The sequence below is a fragment of the Mastomys coucha genome, unplaced genomic scaffold (assembly GCF_008632895.1).
Source record: "Mastomys coucha isolate ucsf_1 unplaced genomic scaffold, UCSF_Mcou_1 pScaffold4, whole genome shotgun sequence".
Classification (NCBI taxonomy): Eukaryota; Metazoa; Chordata; class Mammalia; order Rodentia; family Muridae; genus Mastomys; species Mastomys coucha.
This window is the reverse complement of record NW_022196910.1, coordinates 55,106,721-55,128,829: the sequence shown is the minus strand read 5'-3', so window position 1 is coordinate 55,128,829 and position 22,109 is coordinate 55,106,721. Positions and strand designations below refer to the sequence as shown.

The window sequence follows — 22,109 nt, the reverse complement described above, 5'->3', positions numbered from 1 at the left end:
GAGATCTCCCGTATTCATGGATTGACAGAATTAACATAGTAAAAATGGCCATCCTACCAAAGGCAATCTACAGATTCAATGCAATCCCCATCAAAATCCCAACACAATTCTTCAAAGACATGGAAAGAGCAATTCTCAAATTCATCTGGAAAGGCAAAAAAACCAGAATAGAGAGAACAATTCTTACCAATAAAAGAACAGCTAGGGGAGTCACCATCCCTGACTTCAAGCTTTACTACAGAGCATTAGTGATAAAAACTGCATGGGATTGATCAAAGAAATAATTATTTTTTTAAATGGAAAAAGCCTGTTACTTTGTATTCTGATTTAACAATTAAGAAAAGTTATATTAAGCACCAAGAAGAAGAAACACAAATTAAAACTAGAAAAATAGCTACAGAAAAGACTGTAGTCCTAACATGAGATGGGATAAATATAACATTGAAGCAGGTAAGAGTCTCGAAGTTCACAAACTCAAAAAAATACTTCAACTACTATGAGGTGGGCAAGTATCTTTTCCAGCACTGTTTGGTCTTGGGAACTTGTCTGGAGCATGAAAAAGAAGGAAAGGGACAGAGACAGAAGTACAGAGACGCTAGTATTGGATGAGAGTGGCACCTGCTACTATGTAGCAACCCCAGAATGGAAGCCATTTACTTTGTAGAGCACAGGGAGCTAGCTGTTAGCTAGTCTGAGTGGAGTTCTCTGTAGTGGAGCAGTCCGTAAACATTGGGAGAGGGAAGCGGAAGTTCTTAGATTTTGCACTAGCTTTCAACATCCACATGGACCAGAGGAAAGCTTTGCCAATTCCCATGTTTCTTAGGTATTGGTCCCCATCAAATACACGTTCACTTGGGACTTCATCCACACCTTCAATATTCACTGGAGGCATCCTCTGATCCCCACAGAGGGGTAGCTCTTAGACCAAAACACTGAACTGTTTTTTCTTGCTGAAGTGTTTGAGGTTGAGCCCTGGATTGCTTGCACACTAGGCAGGTACTCTACCACTGAGCTACATTCTCAGCTTCTACAATGAAATTTCCCAACTACACAGGTTACTCAGATGTCTGCTGCGGCTGTTTATATTCCCTCTGCTGGGTATTTCTGCTGCCTTCCTGCAGTGTAGAGTGGGACATATGAATATTTTCTGAGGTTACCCAGGCTGTCATATACCGGAACACAGGCACTCAGCAAGCAGTAGTTCTCTCTAGGCTCTCCATGACCCAAAGTGCTTCCAGAAACTCCGCCAGAAGCCTTAACCCTCTTCTCTTACCAGCCATGTCTTTGGAGGAAGGGCAGCTTCATGGAGATAAGGACCTAACTGTCCAGAAGTAACATTATTTGTACTTCATTCTCCAAAGTCTTTAATTTCTCTAACAACCTCAGAGTTGGGGGAAATAAAAGCTGAGGAGGGAAATCTATGTTCTGTCAAGCATCGTGTCCTAAGTAAAGTCTCACTTTAGCTACCTAATTGAGTGGGGGAATAGAAAGGAGCCTGGGAGCTCCTTTACACATGAACATCTCAAAATATTGTCTAACAGTTTCCTTACAGTGCAATTTTTGTGTTATTTGTGACAGGGTTTCATGTGATCCAAGCTGGCCTCAAACACACACAACAGAGGGTGACTTAAAACTCTGGATCTTCTTGCCTCTACCTTCTAGAGCTGCGATTAAGGTATGCACCATTACCCATGCCTGAATTTGGTGCTAGGAATAGAAGTTAACAGACAGTAGTGGATTATATAGTGTGTTCCCTTCCAGGCTCAGATGTATCTTCATGTTAATTCCTAGAAACTGTGACAGTTGTCTTATTTTCAAAGAGTTTGCAGAAACAATTTATCTTCAACCTCAGCCAGAAGTTGATGAAACATAAATTAAAGACATTTTGATTTTTAAATAATCATACTTTGACCTTTATTACATGAACAGTTAGCAACATTTTAAACATATTTATTTATTTACTTGCTCTTATTGTTGGGACTGATGGCACTCTGGGAACAGAGGCAGGAGAATCATGAGTTTGAGGGAATATTAAAAGTTATAGCAAGTTCAAGGCTATCCTGAGCTTCTAAGTAAGATAATTTACAATCCTAGGGCTGGGGATGTATCTCAGTGGTCAGTGCTCGCCTAGAATGCTCAGGCTCTGGGTTTGACTCAGTATATCAACTTGATCAAAAAATATCCTTTTTCATTAAAAGTTTATATAATCCAGAAGTTTGTAGCTATTTTGAAAGACATGAATTGTTTAGTTCTGTGACTTATTTGAAGATGTTACAAATAGTTCATCCCTGCTTCTGGGAAAGGGTTTTGTTTGTTTGGCCACTTAGCTGGGGGCTTTTGGGGAAATGACTTCCCACTCTGAGCTGACTGGCTGCTTCTCCTGCAGGACTATCACTGGCTCCCAGGGATGCAGGAACATTTAGGTTCTTGGTATACAATTTGTAGTTCTGGGCTCTGCCTCAGATTTATTGAATCAAATTTTCTAACATTGAGGTTCCTATGAGTTTTTTGTTTGTTTCTTGAGACAGTGTCTCATTTTGTAATCTAGTCTTTCCTTAGACTCACAAAAACCCTCTTGTCTCAGCCCCCTACATGTTGGGATTACAGGCACGAGATACCATGCCCAGCTTCCTTATACATTCACTTTTTAAAGATTTATCTTATTTTATGTGTATGTGTGTTTTTGCCTGCATGTATCAATACACATTACATGCATGCTTGGTACATGTGGAGGTCAGAAGAACGCATCAGATCTCCTGGAACTGGAGTTATGGAGGCTGTGAGACACTGTGTGGATACTGGGGATCTAACCTAGATTCTGCAAGGCACAAATGCTCTTAACCTCTGAGCCCTCTCTCCAGCTTCTGTATGCATTTCAAATAACTAAGTGATCCTGGTGAACATCTGAGTTTGGGAACTATTAAACTCCAGGGTCCTTCAAATTTCCTTTTTCTGATTTTTGTCCCTTTGGTCACTGTCCTATCTCTGCTGCTAGCTATTGTAACAAAGTAAAATGAGATAAACAATTAAAAAAACCAAAAAACCAAAAAAACAAGTTTACACACTTCACATACCAGCTTTGGTGATGGTAGGTAGTAAGTGCTCAATAAATACCTGAAACATTAATCAATGGTGATTAAAGAAGCAAGCATTATATGGATCCCAATCACCTACAGATAGAGAAATGCAAAGAAAAGAAAACTATTTTAAACTTTCTTTGAATAGCTCCAGCAGTTCTCACTACCATGCTACATATGTCATATATACACAAGCCAGCGCCTGCTTAGGGAGCTATAGGGAGGGGCTGACACTCTCCTTGGGCTTGATTGTCCCATGGTGTTTTACTGAGGTGGTGACAGCTTGTTGTTCAGCAGAAGCCGACTTTCTTTTCCTTGGCCTTTCCAGGGCCAGGTGAGAAGGGTCTTGTGGTCTGTGCTGTAACTCTCTAAATCAGCAGAGGCCTCATCAGGTTTCTAGAGGCCCCAGCAGATGGGAGGAGGCATCAGCCTGCAGTGGCAGTGAGCTGAGCATGTAGTTCTCTGCCCATGAGATATATAAGAACACCTCTTGTGATCCCACAGTCCTTTGCTCTCTCCACTATCCCCCACTGGCTACCCCTTGAGCTCGCGCCAGCTCAAACACTGTCTGCTGGTCTTGGCAAGTATCTGCTAAGGATGAAATCTGTCACAGGGGTGGGCAACTTAGCCAGGGGTATATAGAGAAGCTTGACATCCAGGCCAGGGTTGTAGCGGATACGGGGACTCCGGGAGACAATGGCGTGCTCCATGCTGTTGGTGACATCACTGATTCTCGGCTCTGCTGTTCGCATCATGTTAACCAACTTTTCAGTATCTGTTTGAAACATTGGGGGCGAAAGGAAGATAGCCTTTGTTATTATTATTATTTTTGTTTGGTGTTTTCTTTTTAAATGTGCTCCCATCCCCTGAATTCTATTCAATGTCCCTGTCTATCAAGTCTGATTCAACATTTAAAGCAAGTCTCTCACACGATTCACAGTATCCCATAACTAAACACCCATTTACAGGATCATTATAATATCTTATTTCTCTCTCTAAACATTAGAATTGCGTCCTGAAATATCACTGTTTTATTAGATGATCAACAAAAAGATCTTGCCCAATTCTTCTACAATAAATCACTTAGTAGCTGTCTGACCTGGAGCATGAGCTTTGATTATCTGTAAATAACGTGGACCCTAGGGAATAGCAAAGATGACTGTCATCTTTCTGTCCCTAAGAGGAAAATGTAAAGGGAAGGGTTATTTTGACTTAGTCTTGCTGTTCTGGGCTTGCCATGAGGTCAGACACCAGGGGTAGCATGAAAATGCTCTCCTCAGGGTGTCCAAGAAGGAGCAAGGGATGGAAAAGAGGTAGAGAAGGAAGGAAGGAGAGACAGAGGGAAAATACAGTCCCCAAATTCATGTTCCTAAGGACACACCCACTAGTTCAACTAGGACCCAGATAAATTCTGCATTATCTCCCACAGGCTGGGGGCGTATGAACCATCAGTAGATTAATCCTTTTCTTGGCTGGTTTTGTTCTGAGGACAAGGCCTCACTCTGTATCCTAAGCCTAGGATATCTAGGCTTAGGATCCTCTGTATCCTAGAACTTACTGTATAGCTCAGGCTTACCTCAGAACTCGTGGCAGTCTTCCTGCCTTAGTCTTTCAAATACTGGAATTACAAGTGTAGCCTTCTCAGCTGTTTCCCCCGATCTTTCCTGGCACATGCACACATTTTGTTTGTATGTGCGTGTGTATGTGTGTGTGTGTGTGTGTCTGTGGTCCTGGGGATTGAGCACAGAATCCCAGACACACTAGGCAGGTACTCTACCACTGAACTATTATAGCGCAGCAGGCTTGATCCATTGATAACATCAGAGCCCTTGTGATTCAATGGCTCCCAGAAGGCCCTACTTTTAAATATTGTTGTTTTGGGGGCCCAGCCTTTAACATGAGAACTTTTGGAAGCCATTTCCAGTTCAAACCTTAATAGCGATTAATAGCAGAGTAGATGATATGGAAGGACAGAATGAAAGAGTTGTATAGTCTTTCACACACATACATACATACATATACACATACACACATATACATTCACAAACATACACACACACATATATACACACATACATATACACATACATATGTACAAACATACATACATATACACACACATATACACACATATACAATACATACACACATACACACGCACATACACACATATACATACATACAAATACATACATACATATACACACATACACATACATGTGCACATACATATACATGCCTAGACACATATACACACATACACACATATGCACATACACATACACACACATATACACACATAAACACACACATACACACATACACACACATACATGCACACACATACATACACACATACATACACACACATACATATACACATACACACATATACACACATACATACACACATATACATACATACACACATACACACATACATGCACACACATACATACACACATACATACACACACATACATACACACATATACACACATATATACACATACATACACACATATACACACATACACATACACATACACACACATACACACACATACACACACACATACACACACACATACACACACATACACACACATATACACACACATACATACACACACATACACACACATACACACATATACACACATACACACACATACACATACATACATACATACATACACACATACACACACATACATACACATACACACACATACATACATACACACACATACACACATATACACACATACATACACACATATACATACATATACACATACATACACACATACATGCACACACATACATACACACATATACACACATATATACACATACACATACACACATATACACACACATACACACACATACACACATATACACACATACACACACATACACACATACACACACATACACACACATACATACACACATATACACACACATACATACACACATATACACACACACATACACACACATACATACATACACACACACATACACACATATACATACACATATACACATATACACACACATACACACACATACATACACACACATACACACACATACATACACACACACATACACATACACACACAAATCGAAACTAAGTGAGACTATTGGCTAGTGGGATGCCTAGTTATTGCTGTTAATTTTTCTTCTATGAGTTCTATGTTGTCTACAAAAACATCTGGGGAAAAGATATTAAACTTAGTGACTCTGCACACACACAAGTGTGGAGACACAGATGGGTAGCTAAGCAGTTCAAGCTTGTGGGGGCTCATGACATAAACAACAGGCAGACCTCAGGCTTCACCATGCCCCTCCTCCCGGACTCTGGGACAGAGATAGATGTTTGAATGGTGGTGGGGTGAGATTCAAACTTCAGCAAGAGAAAGGACTGCAGAGAACATGGGCTTGAGGGCCAGACTTCCCTGACAGAGCTAAAGCTGGGAAACAGTAACAGTGCTGTCCTGACTTTGGCCTGCTCTGGGTCAGGATGCTTGGGGATAGTGGGTGGGCCTGGACAAGGGCACTCAAAAGTCCTTAGCCAGCTTCTAAGAAGCTTCCTGAGGACAGAACTGTAGAAAACTCTAGCTACACATTGCCACCCCTACCCCCTGAAGAGCCATGCTCACTCTCACAAGTCAGGCTGCCTTTTTAGTGATGGCTGTTCTCGGACACCTCCAATGTTGTACTCTTGGTACTTGGCATGACTCTCCTCCTAGCACGGTCAGAGGGTGACTGTGAGTTGGCACTCTAGGCTCTGCACAGTCCCTCCCTCAGGGACATAGAGCCCATGTAGGCTGAGGGAAGGTGGGGGCTGGGCCTTGGGAGGGAGCAAAGGTCCTTAGGGACACGTGGAAGGAGGTGTCCAGATGTAGAGCTTGTACATTCTTACACTGTTTTCTGACACATTTGTTAGCTCCCATTTTGCATGGAATTCCCACGAGACAGATTCCCACCTGGCCCTCTGCTCTCCTAGATGGTAATGGAGAGCATAGGATTTGGATTTGGGTCCTTGAGAAAGACTTTTCATCTTTGAAACATAGCTCTCTAGGAAGTATCCCCACCTGGCGTTTCCACTTTGGTCCTGACACTCAATTTTCTGTTCTCTTCTCCTGTGCTTCATGGACATACTCCCTAAGAAGGAACTTAAAGGGGAACTTTTGACGGCTTCCCAGCAGGGTGAAGATAAGACAAGAAGCCCCATTAATAGTCTGTCCCTCCTCAGATCCTCCTTAACCCATTTGGCTGCAGTTTATCCTGGGATCCATCAGTGCGAGGACACTGTCTTCTGCTCACTGGCCTGTTCTGGAGACTGTGTGCCACTTTAATATGGTTCTACCCCAGATGTGGCTAAAAGTAATGCCAAGAAATTGTGAGTCTGCTCCAGGAAAAACATGTCACTGAGAAGCTCACACTCCTAGGCAGTTTCAGACCTACCACGGATTGACTGATAGACTGACATATGTTGCTGTAGTTTGGATCTTAGGTATCCCCCAAAGACCTATTCGTTAAAGGCTTGGGCCTCAGTTTGTAGTTATTAGGCAGCCTTAGAACTTTAGAAAGCGAGGTAAGAGGTCTTTAGATCTCTAGGAGCCTTTGAAGGGGGTGCTGATGGGGCCCCAGGCCCTCCTTTCGCTCTTTTGCCTCCCAGCCACAAGAGGAAGAGTTTTGCTCTGCTGTAAGCAATTGATACACTGTATCGCCGCAGGCCCAAAGCAACAATAAAGTCAACTAGTCATGGACTAAAAAATCCTCAAAACTGCAGGGCGAGTAAATCTTTTCTTTTTTCTGTTGATCATCTCAGTGATTTGTCGCAAAAGGAGCAGAAAGCCTCAGACACTTTTGAATATTACACTTTACAAACATGTCCTTTTGGGCTTGGGGGTCATTTATGTTTATTTTTGAGACAAACTTTTACTTTGTAGCCCAGGGTGGCCTTAAATTCACTATGTAGCTCAGGGTGGTCTGTTTCTTTAGCCTTCTGCTGGGAATGGAGGTTTGTACCACCCCACACCTTTGAATATCCTTTTTTGAGAGAGGGTTTCTTTGTGTACCCTCTCTGTCCTAAAACTCACACCATAGATCAGGCTAGTATCAAACTCATAGAGATCCACCCGCCTCTGTTTCCCTGAGCAAAGGGATTAAAGGTGTGTGCCACCACCACCTGACTGAATGATGATCCTTTAAGGTTCTCTCCTTGTAATATAAAAACTTATAACTTGTAGGTATATTCCATTACCAGCATAATGGCGGAAAGATCATATTCAATCTAAAGGAAGAGAACAACAATAACCACAAAGTTTGAACTCAGATGGTTTTTACGGGGACCAGGTGTTTCTACAAATCTGTGTGTCTGTGTGTCTGTTTGTATATGTGTATGTGTGTGTGTGTGTCTGTGTGTGTGAACTGAATTCTCACCATAACTCATTACAAATGAAACAAACTGAGAGGTTAACTAACTTTCCAGCAGACAGCTGAAACCTGTACTTGGATAGGTTAGATCTGACCTAAATAGCACTGAAAATGCCTCTCAGTCACAGGGGCCCAAGCTGCTGACATCCAGAGGGAGTGGAATAGGGCGGGACACATGGTTGCTTCCCTCAAGAACATGCATAGCACCAGCCCTGCTTTCCTTGGCAGGCAGCCAGAGGACTCATGCCAGCTAACTGTGTCCCAGTGTTTCTGTCAAGAGTTGCCCTCACAAAGGGCAGTTACAGAGGAGGCTCTCAGAAGACTTCTCCCCCAAGGCCCTGGGGGTTGCAACGAGGAGACACCATGGAAGGAAGTCTCATGGAGCCTCCCTCTTTTGAAATCACTGCTTCAGCGTACTCCAAGGGGACATGGGGCCTTCTGGTCTTCAGACTTGCTCTCTCTCTCCTACTAGGATATGTCCACCACTGACAATTCCTTCTCCGATGCCCCTTTACCACACCCACTCATGTGCTCCACTGGTTCAGATGCTCCTGGACTTGAGGCACTGCTGAGATTGCCTTCTGCCACCCTCCAAGTTCCAAAAGTCACAGACGCCTGTTAACTTGGTGAGAGAATGGGAGCTGTCTAGGCTCAGCTCCACACGATTATCATCCTTGCTAGCAAGCTATGCTTACACAGCAACACTCCCAGCATCCTGAGGGAGAGGCATGTGGAGGCCTGGGGTGACATGCCCATCCGTTTCCTCAACTCTTTTTTTTTTTTTTTAAGGCAGTTTCTTACTGGACCTGGAGCTCACTGGCTGGACAGCAGACCCTATGGATCCTCCTTCTGGGATCTGAGTTACATGCTACTGTGTCCTGCTTTTTATGTGAGTGTCAGGGATACAAACTCCAGTCCTCAGTGAGCATCTTTCTGACTTAGGACATCTCCTCAGCCCCATAGGCTCTATCTACAGATGAAAAACTGAGGCATAAGATACAGTGGAGGGCTGGAGTGCTCAGTGATTGACTGCTCTTCCAAAGGTCCTGAGTTCAATTCCTGGCAACCACATAGTGGCTCAACTATCTGAAATGGGATCTGATGTCCTCTTCTGGTGTGTCTGAAGATAGCAACAATGTACTCACATACATAAAGTAAGCAAATAAATCTTAAAAAAAAAAAAAAAAAAAAAAAGATGATCAGTGTAGTGGAGCCTGGTGGGATACTGTGATTACAGCATTTGGGAAGCAGAGGTAGAAAGGTCCAGAGTTCAAGGTCATCCTGAGCTACATATGAGGTTTTAAGACAGCCTGCAAGCAGGCAGTCTGGCTCCAGCACACAGGCTCTTTTCCACTCTGCTACTTTTCTTCGCAGTGCAATATCTACCTGTACTTGATGTTTGGAGGGCAAGTGCCAGGAGCAGGCAGCATCCCTCCACACACCCTACCTTTCTCTACACTGTGGCTCTGTTATGTGGGCTCTAATCTCAAACTCTGGTTCTGCTACTGTACTGTATGTATGATCTCGGAGGCTGCACCTCATCATCGGTAAACTTGAAATCCAGCCAGTGACCCCACACCTCCAGATCTTCCTCTGAGAGCCCAGTTCTGCCTGGAGACTCACAGGTTTGGAAATACTCCTCTCCGTAGCTATCCCGGGTCTCCTGTGGCAGCCGGTCCCACAGCTTCTTCATGCGTGATTCCAAAGCTTCTTGGCCTAGAATGGATGTCTTGTAGTTCCCTGGTTCAATGATGCTGACCTTCACCCCAAAGAAACGGAGCTCTCGCCTATGAGATTAAGAGTTGCATTTGGGTTAGCCTCATAATGACAAACATCAGAAAGACATTTGGAAAGACCTGTCTCCCCGGGAACCTGGAAGTGTTCATCCTACCAAAAAAGCTAATTTCAACATGGCTCTCATGACAATAAGCCTTCCTTAGGGCCCCAGTCTTTTCCCCAATGATCCAGTAGTCTATGGCAATTTGTGTTAGGCAAAACCAACAGGAAGCCAGTGAAGGTTCAAGGCCAAGGCCTTGCCTCCTCTAGGGTTCTTCCCACTCAGCCCACATCACCCACATGGCAAACAGACATGGAGGAGAGACAGATATGAAGGAGAAGGAGAGGGAGAGGGAGAGGGAGAGGGAGAGGGAGAGGGAGAGGGAGAGGGAGAGGGAGAGGGACAGTCTGTCTGTCTGTCTCTCCTTCCCTTCTTCTCTCCCTCCTTCTCTTTCTCCCTCTCTCTCCTCTTCTTTCTCCCTCTCTCCTTCCTTCTCTCTTTCCCTTCCTCTGTCTTCTCTTCTTCTCTCTCTTTCCTCCCCTCCTTCTCTCCCCCTCCTTCCTCCCTCCCCTTCCCTCCCTCTCCTTTCCTCCTCCTTTCTCTCCCTCCCTTACAGGTCTATCAGGGTTTTTCTCACTCTGGATCCACCCAAGGGAAGACCCACCAGGTGTCTTCCTCCTCCCTTCTTCTATTGGTCCTTGGAGAAGGCACCAGCCACTGTTTGAGCTTCTTCCCCCAGAACTACCCTGACCACATACTGTTACTCTCGGGCCTCCACTACTGTGGTAAAGCCCCAAGATCCCCACTTGGCTTGGTACCAGGACCCAGTCACCTGATGCTATCAGAGAAGGCTTCAACGCCAAACTTGGAGACACAGTAACCGCCACCGAAGATAGCCACACGGCCACCAGAGCTAGACATGTTGACCACCCTGCCCCGGGCTTTCTTGACCATCGGTAGCATGTTCAGGGTGACATCAATCAACCCCACCAGGTTTATGTTGATCACTTTCACAAAGTCTTCCTTGGTCAACCATTCGTTGGGACCACTGGGCAGGCCCACTCCAGCGTTGTTCACCAGGGCCCAGAGGCCTAGGGTAAGAGAGATAGGTAGACAGAATCACACAGGAATCAGTAAAATCTCTGAGAAAGCTCTAGGGGCCACTACCTGACAGCTCAGCTCAAGGAAGGCTGAGTACGTGAACAGCACACCAGGACAGTGAGCCGACACACTCAAGGGTGCTGTGGCTTGGGACAGCCATGGGAGCTATGGCAAACTGAAGATCAAAGTGTTCCCCATTCCTGATTCTTATTGTCTGCCAACTAAACCAGGCTCTGTGGCAGCTGTAGCCCAAGCCGTGCAAACAGTCTCACAGAAGGCGTAGGATACGGCGAAGTAAGAGATGCAGCACTTTCATACAAATGGCTTGTTAATGCTTGAATCCCTCACCATGCATTCTTCTCTCTAGTCTTCTATGTAGAAAAAAAGTTCCAGTTCACTATTACCAAATCAGTCCATCTGTGCATTCATCTAGCAAATTTCATTCATTCATTCATTCATTCACATGTCTTCCCTGGGCCAGTTACTAAGCAAAGGAGACATGGAATGAGTAAGTTGGGCTCTTATACCTCCAAGAGCTCAGACACTAGAAAGAAAAGTGTGCTAAGAATATTTATAAATAAATGCAAAAGAGTATTTAATAACTACTTGTAGGAAGTGTTATCTCTTTGAATTAGGTAGATAGGACTGGAGAAAATCAGTGTGGTTACCCAGCTCTTGCAGAGCCTCAGGGCTGAAGAACTTCAGGTTCTAGGTCTGGTTTTAGCTCCAGCCTTGGATAGATTCCTTCTCTCCTTTGGCCTTGGGTCCCTCATCAAACACTAGTGCAGTTATTCCCACAAGCCTGCTTGGGGAGGGGGCTGTGGGAGAAGGTCCCCTTTGCTTGTTTTATGTATTGAGCTTCTGAGTGAAATTCCACCAGGAGAGATTATGGTAAAGACAGTGGAAGCTTCCTCCTTCCCCAGGGATCCCATGAACCCATCCCCTGACCCCTCCATTCCTTTCCCTGGTGCAGTCCCATTGATTAACACAGACCCTCTTGCTGCTGCTGCACTCCTTCTAAGAGCATATCAGGATGCATGCTTCAATTCTGACCTGTCTTTCTCCTCACTCTAGGGTCCCTACTTAAGCCATACCTCTCCCTATCTTATCCCTTCTTCAAATTAGAGAGACTTCAGGGGGATAACAGGCTGGGACTTAGAACCTTCCCAGCGAAGGGAACTCTCTTGCCTTACAAAAGGGAAAATGCAGCTCCTGAGCCTCAGACCCTAACCTGCCAGTGGTCAGTACTCCAGAGAGGGCCACATAGTGCTTCTGACAATGTGCTGGGGAACTGGAATGTATTATCTTTTGTTTGTTTCCCTATAAAGAATAACTGGATAATAGTCAGAGCTCTAGGGCTGTGCTTACAGGAGCCTCTCTATCCTCTTGCCTCAGTCTCTCTGCTCTGAGATGCAGGGGTGTATCACCTCACACAATCCCCAGTGCTTCTTACACTGAAAATGTTGCCAGGTGGCACACGAAGAATGACGGTCCTCCAAAGATGTCACCTTCCCAGAACCTGGGAATTTGTTAGGTTGTATGGGAAAGAGCTTTAGGCGGAAGGGAGGCAGGTAATCAATTGACCTTAAGCTGAAAGACATTATCCCAAGTTCACTGGGTAAACACACACATAACTACAGGACATCTAAGCGGAAAAAGAACACAGGAGCCAAAGAACCAGAGAAATTAAAAACCTTTAAGAGAACATGTCCCAAGCTTACTGAAGAGGGGATGAACCACAAGGTAAGGAGTGACACTGCGCTTCTGCGGCACACTGTCAGAGGCAGTAGTGGTGTGTGGTCTTCCCTAGAGCATAGACCCCTGATGCATCAGGATCTCAGGCTAAGGAGCCTCAGTTTTCTCCTCTGTGAGGGTGTAGGTAGCCTCTGAAGGTGGAAACCTGGACCTGAGTTCTGTCCTGGAGTCCCCCAGATGAGCAAAGCTCTTCTGGGACCTTGAGTCTTGAGAACCATTTTGGATTTATTTCCTCAGGAATTATGAGGTAATAAATGTGTGTTGTTTAACCTATTCATTTGCATGAATTTGTTGCAGCAGCAACAGGAGACGATACACCCTATGAGTAATGAACACAGAAGGCAGCCAGAGGAGGCTGGATTCAGGAGAACAGGCTGGGACAGTCTGGTGGAAGAGGCTCATCCCTGCTGAATTATTCATTAACTAACTCATTCAAAAAGTACCTACTGAGCACCTTCGGAGGTGCCAGGCTTTATCCTTGGTATTCGGACACGGGGTGAGTAAAAAAGACACAAAGCCTGCTCTGGGGAGGCTTTACCCCAGCAGAGAAAGCGTGATAAAGAAAGAAAGGGCCAGCAGGGTAGCTCAGCAGAAAGCAGCAGCAGCACAAGCCTGAAGACCTGGGCGCCATCCCCAGGGCTCGCACGCTGGGAAGAGAGAAGCGACTTCCAAAAGTTATCCTCTGGCTCACACACACCTCTTTCGTACTGTCTTTTCTTTTTCTGTGATTCCAGATCCACAGAACCAATGCTTTCTTCTGACCACCTCATGCATGCTACACACACACACACACACACACACACACACACACACACACACACACCAATTATAACAATAACAACATTTTTTTTTAAAGTAAAATGTGTTATATACTAGATAGAGCTAAAGAGAAAATCAGCAAAGAGCTAGAGTTGTTGGCTTGACCTGGGCAGAGGTCTAGCCTTGACTCTTCAGGTGCCAGGACCGTTTCCCAGTTTCTTTGCTGTAAGTAAGCAATCTTGTGTCCATACCCTGCATGCAAGTCCCCACACATTCTTGGTACAGCCCCCAGCACAGGCTCATTTCCCCTGTGGGAGCAAGCCCCTGCCAAAGGCAACAACATCTATGGTGAAGTACAGAAGAGACCAGCCTGTCACACCCAGAGAATTCCATCTTTTGCCCCTTTATGATTGTCCCTAGCCTGAGCCCACCAAGAAACATGGAGCCAATAGTGGGACTCATGGAGTCTCTAAACCACTTTAGAGGCCTGGGTATTCAGAACTTTGCAGCTGTTGCCTTGGAGGGAGGAAATTTCCTCAGGGTGTTTCTTCCTCATGTCAGCTGGCCAAACCATGCAGTGATTCCAGATTCTACTGGACAGAGTCTCCCAGCCTGCTCCGCCTTCATCTTTCCAACCCCATTTGGATATCAGGGTCCCAGAGAGAAAGACAGACAGACAGAGAGGGAGGAGAGAGAGAGAGAGAGAAAGAGAGAGAGAGAGAGAGAGGAGGTTGAAGAATGCAGTTCGCCCCACCTTGCTCGCCCACTTGGTCCCTCACCCACTGGGCTGCTGCCTTGATGTCCTCCGACTTGGTGACATCCAGAAGGATGACCTGTAGCTGGTGGGAGGTGTCCTGCAGGAGCTTCTGAGCCCCCTCCTCAGTGAGGCAGGCAGCAAGCACTTTCATGCCTCTATCAACCAGTTGTTTGGCCAATAGGTTCCCAAAGCCGGAGTCACAGCCAGTGATGAAGACATACTTCTCAGAGAGGTTTTTAACCAGATTGCAATTTTTGAACCAGCGATACATAAAAGCAAAGTCTGTGAGGGCCGCCATTGGAGCTGATGTCCGAGGATGTGCCCAGGAGATGGTAGGAGATCCTCAGAGACCAGCAGGCAACCCGCCTGAACGCACAGGAAAGGGGAGCTTCTGAGACTTGCACCAGCTATGGGCATCTGGGTGAGCCGCTCTGTAATTTTATAGGTGGCTGCATTGCCACAGCAATTAGCTCAGATGCAAGAAATTCAAGTCCAACCTGCAATGTGTCACTCTGACAAAGCCACTGCCCTGGCCTCTCCATCTCTCCTCTCGACCTTTCAGGGAGGGATCCAAAAGTGGGGAGATTCATAGTTGTGGGAACTCAAGTGCATTCTGGGAAAGAGCACAGGAGGCAAAGAAGAGCTCAGATCTTGTTAGAACTCTCTTAAGAAGACTCTACCCCAGTTTTATCTCCTGCCTAGGGATTACAACCATTGGCCATGCATTCAGGCATGTCAACAAATTTAGTTTTTATTACCTGAAAAGAAGAAGAAGAAGAAGAAGAAGAAGAAGAAGAAGAAGAAGAAGAAGAAGGAGAAGAAGAAGAAGAAGAAGAAGAAGAAGAAGAAGAAGAAGAAGAAATCATTAATACAAAGTGAACAAAAACTGAATTTAGAGGACTGAGTTCCAGGAGGAATGAACACCAGATCATCAGCCCTTAGAGATCTTTAATTAATTTATTTACTTTAGTTTAGTTGTTGAGACAGTCTCCCTACCAGCCCTGGCTGGCTTAGTCTGAACTTGCTCAGTTGACTTAATACGAGTGACAGTCCTCCTGCCTCTACCAGGCGCTGAGATTTCAGGCAGGTGCCACATGACTGTGTTCTCTGAAGATGGTAAGTGAGTCTCCATCATGAGAAATGATAAAAAAAAAAACAAAAAACAAACAGGGTTTTCCCAGGCTGGCTGTGACTCCACAGTGATGACTCCAGAGCCTCTCTAGGGGAGACTGGAGGTATGAGTTTCAACCTCTAAAAAGTAGAGAGGCTCAAACAGCTGGGTGTGGTTCTGCACTTGGGAGGTAGAAATGGGAGGATCCAGGGCTCAAAGGCGGTCCTCAGCTACAGATTTAGCCAGAGGCCAATCTGGGATACAGGAGATCCTGTCTGAAACAAACCAACCGGAACCTTGGTGGTGGGAGGGAGGGTGATATTCAAGTTACCAGCAAGAAACCTCCACAGTGGAAACCAACCAGGTATTTCACCCTTCCTACCAGCTGGTGACCTGGCCATTGTAAGAGCCCAGTACTGAGGGCTCATCAGCTTCCTGAGGAAAGGGCTCTCCGGGAAGGTTCCTCTCCTTCTATCCTAAGGACCAGGCATATTTTAGGTGGTTCCGTGAGCTGGAGAGACTGAAGGCAGGGAAGGTGACAGAGCAAGGGAGGGACTAACATGGCATGTGACACTGTAGCTAGCTGGATATGCAAGAGGAGAGAGGAGAGGCCAAGGACAGATGAAGGCAAGAGAAGTCAGGAGCCAAGACATAGAATCGAGGGGAGTTAGACAATGACTAGCTCTGACCTGAAGTTCTCTGAGACTGACAGGCAGCCAGACCAGATGAGGTTGGACTCATTGAAACTGTCAGAAGAGCTTGGGCAGAGTCCTGTGTCCAAGGGGATTTGTAGGGAGAGTGAGGCCAAGACTTAGAAAGTATCAGGGGCAGCAGCACTTACAGAGAGGGGGTTGCAGAGAGTGAGAAGAGAGCTTGAAGAAAGTCAGGCCAGATGCCACTGAAGCAAACGAAAGAAGGAAATCAGCTGGGTGTGAGCCTGGAGAAGCCACGCCTAGCATTGCGTAAATTACAGGGACTTGGTGATGCTGTGAGCTTTCTTGGCTTGACACATCCAGGGCCATCAGGATGAGAAAGGTCACTAGCTGACCTCGACTTGTTTAGAGGGTCTGATACAGAAATCAGGTGCAAAAATTCCCTAAAGAGGGGGAGCAACAGCTGTGTGTTTGTACCCCTCTATTTACCAGTGAAGGCAGGTATCAGAGAAGCAACCATGGCCACGTCGTACCTGAGAGGCTTAAACACCCATGTTTTGTGGACACAAGCAGAGCGGAAGGATGGACTGCGGTAATGATGAAAATGACAATGGGGGCTCTGGCAGATCCTTTGCCTCCTTGGCTGTCCCTGTCCCCAGCATCTTGGAAGGTCCCCACATGGCTCATTGGGTTGGTTATGTCCTTTTTTAAAGAAGCCAGGCTCCATTACAGCTAACATTAATGTACTCCAAAGGAAGAGTTCTGTCCTATGGTGTACAAGAGCAAAGGGAGGCATTATAGTAAGTTCAGAAAAAACAAAATCTGGTCCACACGTAAGGCAGGGCCTGGGTTGATTAGAGAACCCTGGGAGCCAGGAAGTGCAGCCCAGGGGCTGAAAACCACAGTGATGCCATTTGGTGGAGATGTCATTGCAGCAGAGATTTGGCATCTTCCTGCTCTCTGGTCTGTCCCAAGGCACCAATACAACCTCTCTACATGTCACACACATCCAAGGGATCAGCCAGCCTTGCTTGGGATACCTCATCAGGCCTCGGTTCTCTTCCTCAGCAGGGAAGGCATTTCAGGTGTCAGCTGGGCCCCAAATGGTGCCCACCTGCCCAGCCTCCCACTCCCAGGCTCAACATGGCTTGTGGGCAAGAAAAGGAAGCTAGCAGTTGTTTTTATTTTATTTATTTATTTATTTTATTTTATTTTTTCTGTTGTCCTTTCTTTCTCCCAAGCCTCCCAGATCTTTGAGGAATCTTGCCAGTAGAGATTCTTCCCTTCATACAGAGACAAGATGCAGACAGGAATGTGGGTGGTACCTCTGACTGTCCCTCCTCCTCCATCCCTACACTCATTCTTTCACCCTTTAGAGACTACAACCATGGTCTATGGCTTGTTGATGTACAGGGTCATGGTCTCCAGTGTTTTCGAGGCCCTGTTCCTCCTCTGCTCAGCTCCTTTCTCTATCAGATCAGATGTTCAGCCAACACCATCCTGTAGTTGTCTGGCCAGCAGATCCCTGAGCTGGGTCCCAGCTCATGATGAAGGCTTGCTTGTTTAGGTCTAGCTCACAGACACCTGTCTCCCTGTATGAATTCCACAGGCCCACTATGGCCACCAGCTATAGCAGGAGGGTTTCAAAGAGAACAGGCACTAAACTCTGAATCAAAATGTGTCTGACTGCTGCTCAGACTTGAAAGGGTGTGGGGCTGTGAGGGCTGTGGTCAGCAGGGTGGCCTGTGGTTGGCGGCGGCCTGTAGGCTTTGGCGTGGCATCCTCAGCTTCCTCTCCCACTTCTGGCCTTCTGGAACTTATTTCTGTCCCACCTCGGTTCTTCGAATTGTTTTCCTATTCTGATAGACAAATGTTCTTGGCTATTTCCTGTCCTGCCTCCGAAGGAAACACAGCTCATTATTCAGCAAAACCTTGATTTCTCACACCTCCTCCGCCCACCTGAGAATCCATACATACACATTTCAGGACACGTTCACCACCCTAACCAAGTTACAGGCTGCGCCTAACATCTCAGTGGCTAGCGAGCAGCTTTGAAACAGGGACTTTCTGAACAAAGAAAGTTGCTATTAATAATCAGGAGGTGGCATACAAACACACTGACAGCCACCTGTGCCTAGCGGGGCACACCTGCAATGTGAGCCACGTGAGAGCTGGATCCAGAAGAACCACAAAGACCATCAAGACCAGCCTGCTGGACAGCAGGACCCTGTCTTATAATGAAGGTTTTTCTTCTTTCTTTCTTTTCTAGATATTTGGTGATCTATCTCATCAGTGGCATCATGGGCTCAGTTCCTAGTTCCTTTCCCCCACCCTACCCCCAAACTCACATTTAAGAGAAAAAAAAAATCCTCTCTGAATCTAGATTTTTCTCAGTAGGCTGAGAATCCTTCTCAGAAAACCACCATTTTCCCTAGAACTGCAGGAAAGACAAAGGAGAAGGGCAAGAGGGCTTTGGTGACCCGGAAGCAGAATAACGGCATAGAAAGAGGAAGCGGCTCTCCAGACAGGAAGTCTGACTTCCTGAGCAAGGAAAGGAGAAAGAAGGGAAGGGTAGAGACTTCCAGCACCTCAAGATGCCCTTTCGCTTGCTGTGTAGATTCAATTGTCATAGTTACAGGCATCTTGAGTTGTAATCACCATAAAAAGGCTTGACTGACCTAGTTGGATTTTTTTTTTTTAAAAAACAGATTCCCAGAAAAACAAAATTATTAAATGGAGTTTGGAGAACTGTTCCCTGCCAGGATGTGACAGGTTTGGCACCTTGAACCTTACTAGTGGAGGTGACGGAGTGGAGAAGGGACAGACACGTGTACAGAGAAGATGGCATCCCGTGGCTTACGTGAGCACCGAGGATCCTCCGCTCCCTCCCCTGCAACCTCAGCTCCTTTATCATGAACAGCAAGGGGGAGGGGCCAGCTAGTCCTGTCTGAAGGTAGCAGTCTCAGGCTGGAAACCTCCAGAAGGGGGAAGCTGCAGTTGCTAGCATTTACACACTGGTCAGTCATCCACAAACACCTGAACTTGGACCAGTAGAAGAAGGCTTTGCCAGTTCTGAGCCTGACCCAGATAGAGAAGAGCTTTGCCAGTTCGCATGAGTCTGAGGCCTCTACCTTGTCACGGTGGTGGTGCCTGGTCAACCGTACGCATTCACCCAGGACTACACTCACGCAGGGCTTTCTCTTTCCTATATTGCGTCAGTGTCTCCAGTGCAGGCATCACGAGGGTGTGTCATCATGCCTTGCTGTCATTTTTTATTTGAATACTATCTACAAATGCTAATATTCCAAATGATAATGGAACACCATGCAACATTTCAAGCAATTCATTGTAAAACCTACAGTGGGTGTTAGTCCCAGCATCGGAGTCATGAAGGACAGGATGACCAAGAAAAGATGTAAAGGAGCTAAGAGTCCCCAAATGCTCCTGAGTAGTGCATTCACAGTACATTCTCCATGTCCTTTTTTCAAACACAGAAAGATCTGTTCGTGACAGCTCACTGCTGTAACCTAGGAATTCTGGAAAGCTGATGCAGGGGGAACACTATAAACTCAAGGCAAACCTGGACTGCTAAAAATGAGGTCCTGGATTATGAGAGAGAGAGAAAGAGAGAGAGACAGAGAGACAGAGAGAGAGAAAGAGAGAGAGACAGAGACACAGAGAGAGAGACACAGAGAGAGAGAATTTGAAGAAAGAGAGAAAGACACATTTACACACACATGGATACACTGACACATTTACACACTCTTTCATACACACATATACACATTTACACACTAAAAGAAAATATACTCACACACACAGTCACTCCCACATACACACACTCTCACACACATACACTCATACACATACTCACATACTCATGCACACACATACACCCACACAGTCACACACATACACACACTCACACCTTCACACACAAATCACACTTCAGTAACCCAACAGCCTGTGAGGAGCTATCCAGAAGGCTAGACCCATCTGAAGCATCACACTGGCTCCACAGGGCAAAGGGCAGCACCCAGGACAAATCTACAGCCCCAAGCAGGCAGCACCCAGGACAGATCTACAGCCCTAAGCATGGGTAGAGGCTCAGGGGCATCGTGGTGGGACAGAGCAATGTGTAATTAGCAGAAGTGCCCTGTGAGGTGATCCCAGGCTGCATGACACATCCCTGGGGGAGCCCCCTTTCCTCCTCACCCAGGTTTCTGTGCTCGGAGAAGCCACAGTGTACTCACAGGGACCCAGAAGGACTCCAGCTGCCACAAGAGGCTGTCTCACTCAATCATGCAGGAGAACTGCACTGTACTCAAGTCCCATGCCTCCAACCCAAGATCTTCAACCATTAAAATACAATACAATTTCTGGTTCTCAGTTAAGGGGCAGCATGTGGTCAAGTCTAGAAACAGGCTTGACAGTGGGCCTCATTCCAACCTTTACAGCACTGACTCTAGGCTCCACCTCTCTCCTTTTGCATATAGAAGAAAGGGTGGGCTGAACTGAACTCCTGATCCCAGGAAATGGTTCTGTTCCCATCTACATCAGCAGCCCAGAGCAGCCCAGATATCAGAGGAGCTACAGTGTTGGACACTCACAGGGTCAGGCCTGGAGTGGGACCAGCCCACCATGCCCAGTACAGGGAAGAGGAGCAGCTGGCACTGTTATTTGTCTTGTTGGAGAATCTCAGGAGGAATGGATGGACTGAGGGAACTTCCATGAATCAGGGAGGTGTCTCTGAGGTTTTCTCTTCAGTCCTGTGCCTCCTGCAACAGAGTCGTATCCACTTTCCTATTTTCTCTGACTTTATCTGGAAATTCTATGGACTCCTTAATCCTGCAGAGTTCTCAAAGCCCCAACACCAACAAGACTGCATATCGTGGTCAGAAAGAGTAAGAGCGACGCAGTACGTGTAAAGCGTGGCTTTTGGCAGTAAGTGGATGGATCGTTGAAGGGACATGGGTTCACTGCAGAAAGATATACCTTCTCAATCTTCCTTTGTTCAGAAAGTCTCAGTGTTTACTTTGTACGGTGCAGGCCACTCAAGGACTTGAGGACCTATTGCTGCTAAGATAGTTTAGAGTCCCCTCAGTCCCTATTGCTCTGATGGGCAGATATTCTAGAGCCGTGGTAGAGCACGAGGTTGGAACAGTTACAGGGTGTACAGGACACAGGAGTTGCTTTTCTACCAGTGTTATAAACGTCCATGAACAAGATAACTTATTTTAAGAAGCATTTAATTGGGCTTGGGTTCTGTTGGGTTAGAGTCTATGATGCTGAGTGCAGGCATGGAGGCAGGCAGCTGCTGCAGCATGAGAGCTCAAGTCTGAAGGAAGCAGGAAACAGAGCTGACTTGAGTAGAGGGAGTCTGTAGTAACCTCAAAGCCCACCCCTAGTGTCACACCTCCTCCAACAAGGCCATACCTCCCAATCCTTTCCAAAGGTGCCTCAGACCCAGGACCAAGAGTTCAAACATCTGAGGGCCAATTCCCATTCAAAACACCGAGGAGCAGGAGAAGGAACTGGAAGAAGGAAACAAGGCTTGAACAGGAGAAACTACAGAAGTAGCAGAAAGGATCAGAGCAGGAACCTGTGTTAAGATCAGGATCAGGGGGAGGGTAGGGCAGGGGGAGGGTAGGGCAGGGGGAGG

General features: G+C 46.1%; 2 protein-coding genes across 2 annotated transcripts in view; one reads left to right on the top strand and one right to left on the bottom strand.

Annotated features, from left to right (window-relative positions):
• Positions 1-22,109, top strand: part of LOC116076149 (17-beta-hydroxysteroid dehydrogenase type 6) — a 125,638-nt gene that overhangs the window by 92,798 nt on the left and 10,731 nt on the right. The window lies entirely within an intron of this gene.
• Sdr9c7 (short chain dehydrogenase/reductase family 9C member 7) lies at positions 1,884-15,102 on the bottom strand. Its single transcript, XM_031349781.1, has 4 exons — positions 14,681-15,102; positions 11,144-11,402; positions 10,158-10,321; positions 1,884-3,852 (listed from the first exon to the last, which is right to left on the bottom strand). The coding sequence occupies exons 1-4, from the start codon at positions 14,979-14,981 to the stop codon at positions 3,635-3,637; spliced, it is 942 nt and encodes a 313-aa protein (XP_031205641.1). The 5' UTR covers positions 14,982-15,102; the 3' UTR covers positions 1,884-3,634.